Source organism: Salmo trutta, chromosome 13, assembly GCF_901001165.1.
Source record: "Salmo trutta chromosome 13, fSalTru1.1, whole genome shotgun sequence".
NCBI classification, from domain to species: Eukaryota; Metazoa; Chordata; class Actinopteri; order Salmoniformes; family Salmonidae; genus Salmo; species Salmo trutta.
Genome location: NC_042969.1, coordinates 68535416 through 68547681, shown reverse-complemented (window position 1 = coordinate 68547681; position 12266 = coordinate 68535416). Strand labels below are relative to the sequence as shown.

General features: G+C 43.7%; 1 protein-coding gene across 1 annotated transcript; it reads left to right on the top strand.

The window, feature by feature from the left end:
• The first annotated feature begins 358 nt into the window (after positions 1-358).
• Positions 359-11978, top strand: LOC115206417 (tail-anchored protein insertion receptor WRB). Its single transcript, XM_029773393.1, has 5 exons — positions 359-473; positions 2195-2360; positions 10748-10815; positions 10970-11084; positions 11408-11978. Exons 1-5 carry the CDS (start codon positions 384-386, stop codon positions 11479-11481), a joined length of 513 nt encoding a protein of 170 aa, XP_029629253.1. The 5' UTR covers positions 359-383; the 3' UTR covers positions 11482-11978.
• Positions 11979-12266: the final 288 nt, after the last annotated feature.

The following is a 12266-nucleotide window of genomic DNA, read 5'->3' as shown; positions in this document are numbered from 1 at the left end:
ACCTGTGTGGGTATGTCTGTATGCCAATCAGTCGTTCCAACTTTCAATTTTTATTAAAGGGGTGGGAATAGCTTCAAATGGTGTTATTTTCGTTGATATTATATTAGAATAATGTACACATACTGTAAATGACCCTTATAGAATTGTCTTTTTTTTTTATTGAATAAAGTAATTTAGTACATTTAGCCCATGTGGATAATGAATTGATATATTACATCTTCTTATGCATATATTTTGCACATTCTCATAATGATTTGAAGTTAATAAAATATGTTGTATTTGAATAAATAAGAGTTTCTAATGTGAAAATCAGCCCATAGTTCAGACTGGATGTGTCTTCCATTTATGATGAGCGCAGCAGCAACAAAGGTTGATAAGAAAAAATGGCTGCCGGGTGCGCTTGGTTCCTGGTGCTGGGATCTGTCTTTTTGTGCAATCTCTTCAAAATACTGTTGCCGACCATTTCCTCTTTCGTAAGTAGGGGTTATTTAGGCATTGGTCGTGTGAGAAATGCAGGTTTGGCTTGTAAATCATGCAATGTTTTGGCAGATTTGCCCAGGTTAAATTAGCTAGCTTGCTATTTCACCTATCGCGCCCCTCAAACAACGAAGCTAACTAACCATTCCATCCTGTTGGCAAATTGTTACATTGGATAATGGAAGGTGTGCTAGGCTGATAATATTGCCGGGTAGATAATGCCGTGTAGTTATCTATTGGGTACAGATTCAAATAGCAACCATAACATGTCAATACATCTGAGGTCTTATGGTATTTCTAGCCTATAGGCATAGAATATGGGTTGTTATAAACTGGGTGGGTCGAGCACTGAATGCTGATTGGCTGAAAGCCATGGTATATAAGACCATATACCATTGGTATGACAAAACATTTATTTTTACTGTTCTAATTAATTTTGTAACCAGTTTATAATAGCAATAAGGCACCTCTGTGGTTTGTGGGATATGACACATATACCATGACTAAGGGCTGTATCGAGGCACTCCGCATTGCATCGTGCTTAAGAACAGCCCGTAGATGTGATATTTTGGCCATATACCACACCTCCTTGTGCCTTATTAAGCAATATACTCCTAAACCAGGTGTTGCATGTTCTCATGCAATAAACCATAAATGACCCATGGAGGCAGAAAATACTTGTCACTTGCCAAGGCAATTTCATTACAAAGAAAATAGACATTTAAATGAGTAAACATTTGGTATCCTACGTCATTGACTATCAGAACAACACATTTAACAGGATGACGTACAGTGTTTATCGGACATAATACAACTTTCCTATACTTTTGCACTTTTGTTGCAGTAACATATTGGTAACTAGCTCTCAAACTCTAGGCGCCATTTTGCCTTCAGCCATTAGCTTCATCCACAACTACCTCACATGAACTACACTTACATTTTAGTCATTTAGCAGACGCTCTTATCCAGAGCGACTTACAGTAGTGAATGCATACATTTCATACATTTTTTTTTCTTTTTTTGTACTGGTCCCCAGTGGGAAGCGAACCCACAACCCTGGCGTTGCAAACACCATGCTCTACCAACTGAGCCACACGGGACTACAATCCTGGGCGCTGTGTTTTAATTTTTAGAAACATCAATAATCATCACTTGCGATTCGGCTTTCGAAACATATGGCCCTTATCTTTCACCAGAGAGAAAGAATGTTTCAGATAAAAAAAAAATCTACACTTACTGTAGCAGTTTTGCACAGATCCATACAGCTATGGGGGCCTCCATCCGAAGAAACTACACTTCCCGAATTACACTTACACACAGGTGTTCGGAGCATGCTAATTAGCACTGGTGGCCGCCTCTTGTCTGCCATAAACAAGCGCTGTAATATGGAGATATGGCCGCGTGGGAACACTAACCCTAAACCTATCAAGGTGTGTTTAAATTTATCTTTATTTCTCGCTGATATAAAAGACAAGGTCCTTTCTTATACTTCCAAAACCGTACCTCAAGCGATGCGTGTTAATGTTCATATTGAGCGTCGGGTCTCTTAACAAAGTTCCACTGTATATAAGACACCTTCGTCCAATGAATTATGTGTAATGAAACTGAGTCATGATCAAGGGAAAACTGGTAACCATCCCAAAGTTATCTCCTATCAGAAACTAGGCTATACCTGTAGTGTATTAGCCATTAAATGTTTGTCTGTTGGGATGTGAAGCTGTCGAAGGTCCTTCAGAACGATGCTGAGCAGGAGAGGGATATGAGGGCTGAGATCCAGGAGATGAAGAAGGAGCACAACTCCGTTAGCATGATGGATGAGTTTGCCAGGTACGCCAGACTAGAGCGCAAAATCAACAAGATGACTGACAAGCTGAAGACACATGGTAAGAGAGACACACAATTTAAAGTGGGTTTAGGTGGTCGGTGTGGCAGGGGGCGTGGTCGGGCCAGTTGGCTCTGCTGAATTTCTCTACACCCCTATCTTGGCCATGTAGAGAAATTTCCTGCAGTTCTACACATTTTGTTCATAGAGCTGAGATACATTTTTGCAGTTTTAAAGTTAATTTCATGCAATTTCACATTCTGCAATGGAGCTAAGAGAAAATTGTTTTAAAGCTTTTTTCTTGAAATTCACCATTGCTAATGCTGTGTTCTTTTGCTCAACCATAATAACAAAATCAATACTGCTAAATTCATTGCTTTTGGAATTTTCAATTCTCCCTGATATTCTAGCTTTTATAAAGGTTATTTAATTAAAAAATATATGTATTTTATATTTTCTACATACTTTATAGCTGGTTTTAGTTGTTTAAGTTTACACTGAAAGTGTTTTTCCATCCCAAAAATGTAGTGTATTATTATAATTTTTTTTAAATTTAACACTGTTTGGAATTAGGTGGCCTGAAAAAATGCTTAGGCTGCCCACCCAGAGATTGCAATGGCAGAAAAATCCCTGATAGTGAGTAGGGTTGCACATTTTGGGGAATATTCAGAGGTGGAAACTTTCCATGGGAATTAACGGGAATATATGGGAATTAACGGAAATACATGCAAAGTAATATTAATATCATTTAAATGTAGATTTTTTTGCATTGGATATATTTACCATATCATATGGAGACAGAAACATAAACATTTTACCTTATCATAAGTAGACATAATTGCAAATTATTACATCCTTCCAATAGAAATAACGATTTCTAAATATTTAGTTACGAATTGAACTTTAATTAAATAAGTTGACTCTTCACATGGGATGATTTCACTGAACAACAAAAGAAAGGGAATATTGAATGATCCCCAATGATCCATCATATCACCCAAAAACGTTTTCAACATACATCTGTAAAATGATAAGCAAAGCTTTAGTTTCTAGACTGTCTTCCTCTCAGGCTTCCATGTCTTCTCCCTGGACCTCCTTAATGTCCACCTCTTGAACATCAGACTCTGAGGCCTCATCTTCACTGTCACTTTCCAACCTTGTTGAGGATGGCTCGTTGTCAGGCTCAAAAAGCCTCAAATTTTCCTGGATGGCCACCAATTTTTCAACCCTTGTATTAGTCAGCCTGTTGCGTGCTTTGGTGTGTGTGTTCCCAAACAAGGCCCAGTTGCGCTCTGAGGCGGCTGATGTTGGTGGGATTTGAAGGATGATGGAGGCAACAAGGGAAAGTGCCTCAGATCCACAAAGTCCTTTCCACCAGGTGGCTGATGAGATATGTTGGCATGACTGCCATATTGCATCTCCATCCCAAAGCCCTTGCTTGGAAGTGTACTTTGCCAAACTGCCAAAAACCTTGCCCTCATCCAGGCCAAGGTGGCGAGACACGGTAGTGATGATACCTTAGGCCTTGTTGATCTCTGCACCAGACAGGATGCTCTTGCCAGCATACTTGGGGTCCAACATGTACGCTGCAGCGTGTATGAGCTTCAGGCAGAAGTCTTCACGCTACCCCTTTTGGATATAATAAATATCAAAGACTCAAACCATCTGCCTCCCGTGTCTGCATCTGGGTCTCGCCTTGTGCCTTTATAGTACGAACTGGCCATGACAGACCCAGCAGACTTGGACCAGCTCCGCCACGCTGTCTCCTTGCAGGGAGCCACCATTGGGTGGCATGAGGATCTACTGCTGGACCTTTTGGAAGGGCTTCGTTCCCTGATGGAATGTCATGACAACGGATTCAAGGCTATCATGGTGCAAATCAGTGAGTTAGCTCATAGGCAACCTGCCACCTCAGACCTCCCAACCACCCAGTAACCTGTCTACTATTGTAACGCCCTGGCCATAGAGAGGGGTTTTTGTTCTCTATTTTGGTTAGGCCAGGGTGTTACATGGGTGGGCGTTCTATGTTTATTTTTCTATGTTGGTTTGTTTCTTTGGTTGGCCGTGTGTGGCTCCCAATCAGGAACAGCTGTAGTTCGTTGTTGCTGATTGGGAGTCATACATAGGCAGCCTGTTTTTCCTTTGGGGTTGGTGGGTGATTGTTTTCTGTTTAGAGTATTTCCTGACAGGACTGTTTTGCTGTCTTCTTTTGTTTATTTTTGTAGTGTTCTCTTTTTCAATTAAATTTCAAGATGAACACACGTCCTCCGCTGCACCTTGGTTTCATTACTACGACAGCCGTTACAACTATCAGTGGTGGGTTTGTACAGCCTACCCCAGCTCCCCGAGAACCCCCGCTTACCACCTCCGGAGCGATATTCTGGGGATCCTGGAACCTGCCGGGGTTATCTTTCTCAATGCTCCCTTATTTTTTAGCTACATCCATCTTCGGACCGGTCGACGATAGCGTATATTATTAGTCTAATTTGGGAGCAACAATACGCCATTTGTTGTCATCTGGAGGATTTCATGGCAGAGGTGAGGAAGGTATTTGATTCTCCGGTATCCGGGAAAGAGGCGGCCAGTGAACTTCTTGAATTACTTCAAAACTCCCGTAGTGTGGCAGACTACGTGGTTGATTTTCGCACGTTGGCCAACCGAGAGTGCCTGGAATCTGGAGTCTCTTTTCGATACCTTTCTTCACGGATTATGTGAGGTGGTAAAAGATGAGCTAGCTGCTCGGGAATTACCGGTGGACCTCGACTCCCTATTCTCCCTCACTATTACAATTGATAGACGCCTAAGGGAACGCAGGAGTGAGAGGTCTGGTCTCGGGCACACTCGTTGATCCGCTATGGCTCGCTCACCTTCGAAGGAATCCAGAAGTTCCCGAAGGCAGTTTTTCCGAGAGGATCCGAAGCCCCCCCGAGTTCCCTCGTGAATCATCAACGACGGGTGAGTTGGATACTCCTGAGCCTATGCAATTGGGAAGAGCCAGGTTATTGGTTGGGGAACGCTCACGTAGGCTGAGTTCAAATTGTTGTCTGTACTGTGGAGGGGCAGGAAATTATATAGCTACCTGCCCTGTTAGGAAACCTTTGTCTCTGGTGGGTACAAGTACTCTGGTGAGCCAGACTGGGAGTTCCCTATTTCCCATCACCCACGCACCTTTTTTTGTGCTTTTGCTGTGTGGAGACCAGTCTGTCTCTCCGAGTGCTCATGACTCTGGGGCTGATTAAAGTTTTATGGATGCTACTATTGCTTCAGAGCTTGGTATTCCCACTCAACCTCTCTCTGTTCCCATGGATGCTAGGGCACTGGACGGCCATTCAATAGGTAGTCACCCATAGTACTGTGCCCGTTCATATATGGGTTTCAGGTAACCACAGTGAGACCATACAGTTCTTCCTTATTGCATCTCCCCATGTTCCGGTTGTCTTGGGATTTTCATGGCTCCAAAAACGCAACCCTGTTATTGACTGGACCACGAGCTCCATCCTGGGTTGGAGCCCATTTTGCCATTCCCACTGTCTTCAAGCTACACAGCCTTCCCCCAGACGTCTTGGTCAGGATGTTAGCAAGGCTTTGGATGTTTCTGAAATTCCCACTGAATACCATGACCTCCTTGAAGTTTTCAGTAAGCCACATGCTACTTCCCTTCCCCCCGCACCGTCCTCATTGATCTTCTCCCAGGTACCATACCACCTCAGGGTCGGCTATATTCTCTATCCGGGCTGGAGACCAAGGCTATGGAGGAGTACATAGAGGAGTCTCTGGCTACTGGGGCCGTCCGTCCGTCTGCATCTCCTGCCGGCGCAGGGTTTTTCTTTGTTGAGAAGAAGGACAAGACCCTGCGTCCGTGCATTGACTACTGGGGACTGAATGACATTACGGTTAAAAATCGGTACCCCCTACCACTCCTTTCTCCTCGGCTTTTGAACCTCTCCAGGGGGCCACCCTTTTTTCCAAGCTGGACCTTCGGAATGCCTACCACCTGGTTTGGATACGCGTAGGGGATGATTGGAAAACAGCCTTCAACACAGCCAGCAGACATTATGAGTGCCAGGTCATGCCATTTGGCCTCACCAACGCCCCGCTGTCTTCCAGGCTTTGGTAAACGATGTGCTCCGGGACATGCTAAACCGTTTTGTGTTCGTCTACCTTGACGACATCCTGTTTTTTTCCCGGTCTGCCCAAGAACATGTTCTTCATGTCAGGCAGGTCCTTCAGCGCCTCCTGGAGAAGCAATTGTTCGTGTGAAAGCTGAGTAGTGTGAGTTCCACCGCTCTACAATCGCCTTTCTGGGATATGTCATTGCTGAGGGTAATGTCCAGATGGATCCTGGAAAGGTGAAAGCAGTGGTGGATTGGCCTCAACCTAAGTCCAGGGAGCAGTTGCAACGATTCCTAGGCTTTGCTAACTTCTACCGCAGTTTCATTCGGGGTTACAGCACTCTGGCGGCCCACCTCTCCGCACTCACCTCTCCCAAAGTACCGTTCACATGGTCTCCAGCTGTCGACAAAGCCTTTGTGGACCTGAAGCATTGGTTCACAACAGCACCCATCCTCATCCATCCGGACCCGTCTCGTCAATTTGTGGTAGAGGTTGATGCTTCTGATGTTGGAGTGGGGGCCATCCTGTCCCAGCAATCTGCCCAGGACCAAAAGCTTCATCCCTGTGCCTTCCTGTCCCATCGTCTCACTCCTGCAGAGAGGAACTATGACGTAGGCAACCGAGAACTCCTGGCGGTCAAGATGTCATTGGGAGAGTGGAGGCACTGGCTGGGAGGAACAGAACAGACATTCTTGGTCTGGACCGGCCATAAAAATTTTGAATATCTCCGTACAGCCAAGCGCCTTAACTCCAGGCAGGCTCGGTGGGCTCTCTTGTTTACTAGATTCAACTTCACTGTTTCCTACCGCCCAGGGCCCAAAAATGTTAAGCCTGACGCTCTCTCCCGCCTATACAGTTCCTCTGCCTCACCTTCGGTCTCCGAAACCATTATCCGTACCTCATGCCTTGCAGCCACAGTGGGTTGGGGTATTGAGACCCTGGTTCGCAAGGCGTAACGCTCCCAGCCTGGACCTGAAGGGGGCCCGGCTAACCGGCTGTTTGTCCCTAACTCAGTCCGGTCCTGGGTCCTGGAATGGGCTCATTCCTCCAGGCTAATCTGTCATCCAGGTTCCCGCCGTACCCTAGCATTCCTCCGACAACGTTTCTGGTGGCCCACAATGGTTCCTGACGTCTCTGCCTTTGTTGCCACATGCATGGTGTGCGCCCAGAACAAGACTCCACGGTAAGCTCCTTCTGGCCAACAACCACTACCGGTTCCTCATCGTCCCTGGTCCCATATCTCTCTGGACTTCCTCAATGGGCTTCCCCCGTCTGATGGCAACACCGTCATTCTGACAGTGGTGGATCGGTTCTCTAAGGCCACTCATTTCATCCCTCTCCCCAAACATCCCTCTGCCAAGAAAACGGCCCAGCTCATGGTGCAGCACGTCTTCTGTATCCATGGACTCCCGGTAGATATGGTTTCAGACTGGGGTCCTCAATTCTCATCTCAGTTTTGGTAGGCGTTCTGCACCCTAATTTGAGCGTCGACCAGCCTATCCTCCGGATTCCACCCCCAGTCGAACGGCCAGTCGAAGCAAGCTAACCAGGACCTTGAGACCACCCTAAGATGTCTGTCAACCAACCCCACTACCTGGAGCTGACAACTGGTCTGGGTGGAGTATGCCCGGAACACCCTTCCCTGTTCAGCAACGGGACTCACCCCATGGAGCACTCAAAAGGGCAATCAACCTCCGCTCTTCCCAGAACAAGAACCGGAAGTCAACATACCCTCGGCCCAGATGTTCGTCTGCCGCTGTCGATGTACCTGGAGAAGAGCTCGGGTAGCACTTCTCAAGACCAACTCCAGGTTTCGTACCTCCGCCGGACTCCAGTTCCCCACTACCGCATTGGGCAGAGAGTATGGCTGTCCACACGGGACATGCTCCTCCGGGTAGAGTCCCGCAAACTGTCCCCCCCGTTTCATTGGTCCGTTTCCCATATCTAGTGTCCTTAGTTCCACTGCTGTCCGTCTCCTTGTTACCCCGTACCCTCCATATTCACCCTACGTTCCATGTGTCTAAGATTAAGCCAGGGTCTCACTGTCCTTTGTCTTCTGTCCCCATATCTCTACACATCAGATAGTGCCCTTGGCATTTTCCTGTAAAGATTAGAATTTAAAAAATAACAAATTCCAAATACAATTCCATGTACAGATAAATAGTTAAGCAGTTAGATTAAACAAGTCCAAACAGGTGAATTAACACTCCTCAGTTAGCAGGCTCAAGCAAGCTAAAACCCACATGGTAGCAAAAACTGACTAGCCAAAATTGTTAACAAGTTAGAAATGATTTAAACACACTTTGCTGTAGGCTACTAGTTTACAAAAAATCATGTATCTCATTATAAAATATATTCAACCCTCCCAGTATTGTAATCAAAACTTACCAGAAAGCATGTAGTCCTTGGCTCAGACAGTGTAGTAGTGTGGACTTATCTAATTCCTGTGCAAGATCTTGAGAATCAGCTGTACATGTGATGGAAGAATGCACTGTGCATGCAGAGGGTTGCAATTCCATTGAATTGGGGCTAGTTTAACCAAAATATGTCACAAGACCTAGAGTTGCCTTATGTGTATCCCACAAAAAAGGTTCACTATTATAAGCTAACTTTTTTGATGAATTTAAGCAGAATTCCCCAAATTCCCAGGCTTAACTTCCCCTGGTAAATTTCCAACCATTTTTGGAACTCTAATAGTGAGACATTATCACACCTTTGGGGGGGTTAGATGAAAGTCAGACTTTTACTATAGCTCAGTGCAGGCTGGTGGGAGGAGCTATAGGATGTTTGATACTGTTCCATTGATTCCATTCCAGCAGTTAAGATGAGCCTGTAGCTCCTCTCAAATCAAATCAGCAGATGTTACAAAGTGCTTATACAGAAACCCAACTTAAAACCCCAAACAGCAAGCAATGTAGATGCAGATGCTATAGCTCCCTCATTTACCTTCTATATAAGATAAGGGGCAAAAAGGCGGGAAACCAAATTATCCATACCTCTAGGTTTTTCAAACTGCTCTCTGCTGCCTGTAGGGGACTTGAATGTTAGCGCACCATGTGAAGACAGTGGGAGGTGGGGTTCAGATAACAGACTGAGTGTTCACTGGGGGGCCTGTTGTTGCAGCTGCTGCCTGTTGCTCTCCTTCATGTCCAGACCATAGCTCTGGACTCTACAGAGGCAGGAAGCATAGTATAGAGCTCCATTACGAGTGTGTCATACAGACACACACTCCATTGACTATCAGACAACAACCACATGTCTCCAACAGCCATTTGACGAGTTAATGTCATATGAATGACAGCCTTTGCATTACACTATGCCGCCTGCCCTGCAACCGTAAGGGCTATGACCGAGCAAACAAGGAAATACTATACTCAGATGGATTTAATAAAAAAATGAAAAATACGTTATGGACAAATTCTCAGGAAGGAGAATGGTTTGTTTGGAAAACATTCCTCAGTGGATTTCTGTTACAGTATATATATATATATTTTTGTACAGGGGCAAATACAGGTTGTGACAAAAACCCAAAGGCAGTTTTTGGGGTTTTGTTTGAAAATATCTAGTTTTGAATTTGTCAAAATGGCCCAAAAAGTCCACACTTTCACTCTTTATCACATTGTTTAAATGAGTCACAACGCAGGTGACCTTGATATATGGTGTTTTATATGCTGTCTCAGTTCAGGGCCACTGCCTATCAACCAACATGCCTTCAAGTTCAAATCCTGTTCAACGACAGAAATATTTCACTATTTTAGAATCAAAAGCTTTTTCTCATTGAAATGCACCACATGTATTTCTCCAGTCATACCCGAGTGGTGCAGCGGTCTAAGACACTGCATCTCAGTGCTAGAGGTGCCACTACAGAGCCTGGTTTGATTCCAGGCTGTATCACAACTGGCTGTGATTGGGGGTTCCATAGGGTGGCGCACAATTGGCCCAGCGCAGTCTGGGTTAGGGTTTGGCCGGGGTAGGCTGTCATTGTAAATAAGAATTTGTTCTTAAATGACTTGCCTAGTTAAATAAAGATACTTTTTTTTAAATGCACTGTATAAACTGGTCACACATCAGTCTTATTTGTCACTGCCAACCCCTCCCTTACGCCATACCATAAAAAGCAGGTTCTATTCCAATGCAAGTTGTGTAGTGTACACTGAAATTAATTGTGAAGAACACACAAAAGGCAACTGTTATTAGATCTGATAAAATTCCTAACATTTAATGTATGTCTGTAGGCATTTTAGTGGATGTTTATTTGATATTTAGAGAGTAGATACCAGTAATTAATTTAGATGGTTCCTGCGCAGATTGGTCATTTTGTTTTTCTTCTTACAGTCAAGTCAAGAACTGCTCAACAAGCCAAAATGAAATGGATGGTGAATATAGGTTTTTATATCCTGCAGGTGAGTTAAACATATTTAAATGAGAAATATGTCCTATATTCTTTAATAGGTGCAAAATATACATACCTTTTTTTAAATGTCAATTGTCACCACCAGAGACATGCACAAGTAATTCTGATGCACTGAATCAGGCTGTTTTCTCTTGTCTCTCTAGGCTGCTCTGATGATCTCACTGATTTGGAAGTATTATGCTGACCCAGTGACTGTTGTACCCAGTAAGTGGATTGCCCCCCTGGAGCGGCTGGTGGCTTTCCCATCTGGAGTAGCAGGTAAATTGTGTGATTTCAACACCTGAGAATTGAGGCCCACACTCGCTTTCACTGTGGGTAAATTCATTGTAATCAAATGTAGTGTTTAATGTGTAAAAGACTTAGTCTTGGCTAATTATAGACGACTACTGAATGTCCCTTTTATTCGGTCTCTTTAAATACTGAAGATGGAAAAGAGTCATGTGATTCTATCTTAACATGGAATTCAAAACGCTGTGTTGTATCCAAATTCCACTTTCTTTTCTTTTGGAAACTGTCATCAAATACTGCTAACCGACAACTCCGACGAAACCTATTTGAAACCAGTCTTTTTATCCTTTCAGGTGGAGTTGGAATCACATGCTGGCTGGTGGTGTGCAACAAAGTGGTGTCTATTGGTCTACATGCTGTTAGCTAAGGAATGGTATCTTCTCATGTCTTGTTTATTCCCCAAATGTTCTGAGAATGAAGTCAGGCAGTGTTACTCAGCGCTTTGATATTAAAGTTTAAACCGGTACTGTTGGTAAGCACTTTTTTACAAAGCACCCCATATTCAAACGTTGCCTTACATTGCCAGTGTTATTGCACATATTTGACAGTGTCTCATGTTGGCTTTGGAATTGGATGTTATTTCACAAGTTGCTACTCTGCGTAATGATTGTATGAGCATGTTTTAATGACCATGTATTTAAATCTCATTCCAACTTATTGAGATGAGTTGAGCAAGAAGTGTTAAAATTGTTTAATTGTTATGTCATTTTGTTAATTTGTTATTCATGTTAATTGTAGGCATGGTCTGTGGCACATTTTCATTTGCTGAACTAATATCACAAAGTTTACTGTTTGGGTTTTGGAAGTGTTGAAGTATGCATAAGAAAATATGCGTACTTCAACACAATAAAGAATTTGAAATCCGAAGGCCTCAAGTGTTGGTTGTTCTTAGCATCTTGGGTATTTTACAGAAGCTGTTACAAAATTGTACAATGTACCATTGTGGCATAGGAATAGTCTTCATTGAATGTTGCTTTCATTACAATCTGATCTCAAGGGAGTTAAGGAATTCGTCATGAGCAATAGTGTCAGAGAATGTTTGATGCTCTAATCACAAACAGATAGCTTAATATTACCTCTGTAACAAATAGTTAAACAATACTTTCCAGGTATATAACTCACTATAAATATCACGTATACAAATACTCCATT

Bases quoted from the DNA above. Each gene is read 5' to 3' on its own strand.
- LOC115206417 (XM_029773393.1), top strand. From the start codon at position 384: ATGGCTGCCGGGTGCGCTTGGTTCCTGGTGCTGGGATCTGTCTTTTTG. The intron at 474-2,194 runs GTAAGTAGGGGT...TGGGATGTGAAG, and splicing joins TGCCGACCATTTCCTCTTTC to CTGTCGAAGGTCCTTCAGAA. The intron at 11,085-11,407 runs GTAAATTGTGTG...TTATCCTTTCAG, and splicing joins TTTCCCATCTGGAGTAGCAG to GTGGAGTTGGAATCACATGC.